Source organism: Microchirus variegatus, assembly GCF_963457635.1.
Source record: "Microchirus variegatus genome assembly, chromosome: 7".
NCBI lineage: Eukaryota > Metazoa > Chordata > Actinopteri > Pleuronectiformes > Soleidae > Microchirus > Microchirus variegatus.
The window spans coordinates 11,143,120-11,145,907 of NC_139808.1; the positions used below are offsets into that span (position 1 = coordinate 11,143,120).

General features: G+C 48.5%; 1 protein-coding gene across 1 annotated transcript; it reads right to left on the bottom strand.

Annotated features, from left to right (window-relative positions):
• Positions 1-341: 341 nt before the first annotated feature.
• On the bottom strand, positions 342-1,790 carry LOC310929371 (potassium voltage-gated channel subfamily A member 3-like; the record flags this gene model as incomplete). Its single annotated transcript, XM_083892102.1, has 1 exon — positions 342-1,790. One exon carries the CDS (start codon positions 1,788-1,790, stop codon positions 342-344), a length of 1,449 nt encoding a protein of 482 aa, XP_083748228.1.
• Between the last annotated feature and the right edge of the window lie 998 nt (positions 1,791-2,788).

The following is a 2,788-nucleotide window of genomic DNA, read 5'->3' on the forward strand; positions in this document are numbered from 1 at the left end:
TACACGTGTACTTTCACATTATAACATCGATATGTAGGCATCATGTGACACTATAGACTCTAAAAAAAAATGTCTGTTTTAACATGCAGCTTATTTTGAAATGATTCTGTTCTACTTTTCCAGTGTAAAAGTTTCTGGGACACATTAAGACTTTTTTTTTTTTTTTTTTTTACAATACAAAATATTTACACGAGAGATTAAATGTGGGTGAATTGAATATAAGTTACTTGTTAAAACAGACATTTATTCACAGATATGGACTGACACGTTGCAATCGGCTATATAAAAATAATATTATAGTATATATATATACATGTCTTCATGCTCCACATATGATTCGTCTACACGTCTGTGAAGATCTTCTTGATGTTCACGCAGTTCTGGTTATTCTCGGTGGTGAAGTTGGGCTGTTTGAACGCACTGTTGATGCCCTCCTCGATCACCATGCACTCAGACTTGCTGAGGGACGTGGAGCTGCAGGACCTCTTCAGCTCTCCTGAGGGAAGGTGCTCGCAGCTGCCCGGGGTCACGTACTGTGGCTGCTCGTCTCCATCAGTCTCTCTGTGGTAGAAGTAGTTGAAATTGGACACAATCACTGGCACGGGTAAGGCAATGGTCAGCACGCCTGCTATTGCGCACAAAGACCCCACTATTTTCCCACCAATGGTCACTGGATGCATGTCCCCGTATCCGACTGTGGTCATAGTGACAACTGCCCACCAAAACGCGTCTGGGATACTGGTGAAGCTGGACGACGGGTCGTCTGCTTCTGCAAAGTACACCGCGCTGGAGAAGAGGATGACACCGATGAAAAGGAAGAATATGAGCAAACCCAGCTCCCTCATGCTGGCCTTCAGTGTCTGCCCCAGAATCTGAAGCCCCTTTGAGTGTCGTGAGAGCTTGAAGATGCGAAAGACCCTCACCAGCCTGATCACCCTCAGGATGGCGAGAGACATCGCCTGCTGGCCGCCGTTGATCTGCCTCTCTGCCAGCTCTGTCCCCAGAGTGATAAAGTATGGCACTATGGCCACAATGTCAATGATATTCATGATGTTTTTGGAGAAGATAGTTTTACTGGGGCAGGCGAAAAACCTCACCAACAACTCAAAGGAGAACCAAATGATACACAGAGTCTCTATGACAAAGAACGGGTCTGTGAATGGGCTTGGCACCGAGGGAGCTGTGCCATTGACCGAGGGCGCCACTGTGGTTTGCTCTTTCTCGTCCCGAAACTCCGGCAGAGTCTCCATGCAGAAAATAACAATTGATATCAAAATAACAAGCACAGAGACGATGGCTATTCCCCTCGCAGGTCCGGAGCTCTCAGGATACTCAAACAAAAGCCAAAGCTGCTTTTGGAAATCATTTTTGGGCAGCACGCGCTCCTCTTCTTTTATAAACCCCTCATCATCTCGAAATTTCTCCATCGCCTCCTCTCCCAGCTGGTAAAACTTAATCTCCTCGGAGAAAATATCAATGGGGACGTTAACAGGTCTCCGTATGCGCCCCCCTGACTGATAGTAGTACAGGATGGCATCAAAGCTCGGTCTGTTCCTGTCGAAAAAGTACTCATTCCTGAGTGGGTCAAAGTGGCGCATCCTTTTCCTGGGGTCCCCCAGCAGCGTGTCTGGGAACTGGTTGAAAGTTTTCAGCTGCGTCTCGAAGCGTAAACCCGAAATGTTGATCACCACCCTCTCGCAGCAGCCCTTGCGGCCGCGCTCATATCGATCCACGGTCAGGTGAGGCGCCGAGAGCACGGCGGACTCCTCCAGCATGTTTTCCACCGTCATGACGCTCGTCTCCACCCCGGCATAACCCCGGCTGCTGCCCCTGAGCCTGGCGGACTGGATCACGCTGGAGGTCTTCTCATCCATACAGGTGGTTTTCAGTCTGGGAGGCAGAGAGAGCCACGCCTCTCTCACCCGAAGCCTACAGCTTTGGAGAGCTGAGGCCGACGCCACTTAACATCTCCTCTCACCATCACCTTTCCGCGCGCTGCCACTCACTGACGCCGCTGCACTCCCCTCTGCCTCTTGTTTTTCAAAACACGTCGACTGACACACACCCACGGCGAGCATATGTCTGACATACGTCCAACCGCCGCCCAATCAGGAGTTAACCTCACACCAGACGCTCAAGCACGCACCCTCATTCCACTTTGATGGAATAAAAACACTTGGCGCGTCACCTGTTTGATCCGTGTCACATTATTTACCAGTGAGCGCATCATGCACGGGGCGCGCGCGTGTGGACCGTCACAGCAGATTGAGGCTGCTGTCAGCAGCAAAGTGAAGACACATTTCATTTGTTTTACTTTACAACAAGGACACGTTTGCCGTGTGCAATGAAATAGTTTACACTTTTGCCAAAGATCATCAGTCCCTGCTTCACTTTTCCCTTCATTTTTTGTGGCAAACAAAAACAGAGGAGGGCTGGATGGAGTGGAGTGTGTCGGTATATCCACTGTCTTGGAGCGAAGCTGAATATTTAATCGCCTGCTCTTTTATTGCGCGTCTTATTTCTTGTTGAAGGGTTATTGCTCTCCATGGTGCTGAAAACGAGCCCGTGCCGCTTTGTAAATCAACACGCGCTCTCATCAGCATGAGTTGTATATGCATAAAAAAAATATGCGATTGGTGAGAAGATGAAGCCTCGGGAGCAGTTACCTTATTTCCTCTCTTTCCTCCACGCGGTGATATATATAAAAAAAGAAGATAAAAAGACTCGACAGGAGCGTCTATGGTTTCAGCTTCTATTAATAGCTGTGATTCATTCAGTGCTGATTGCA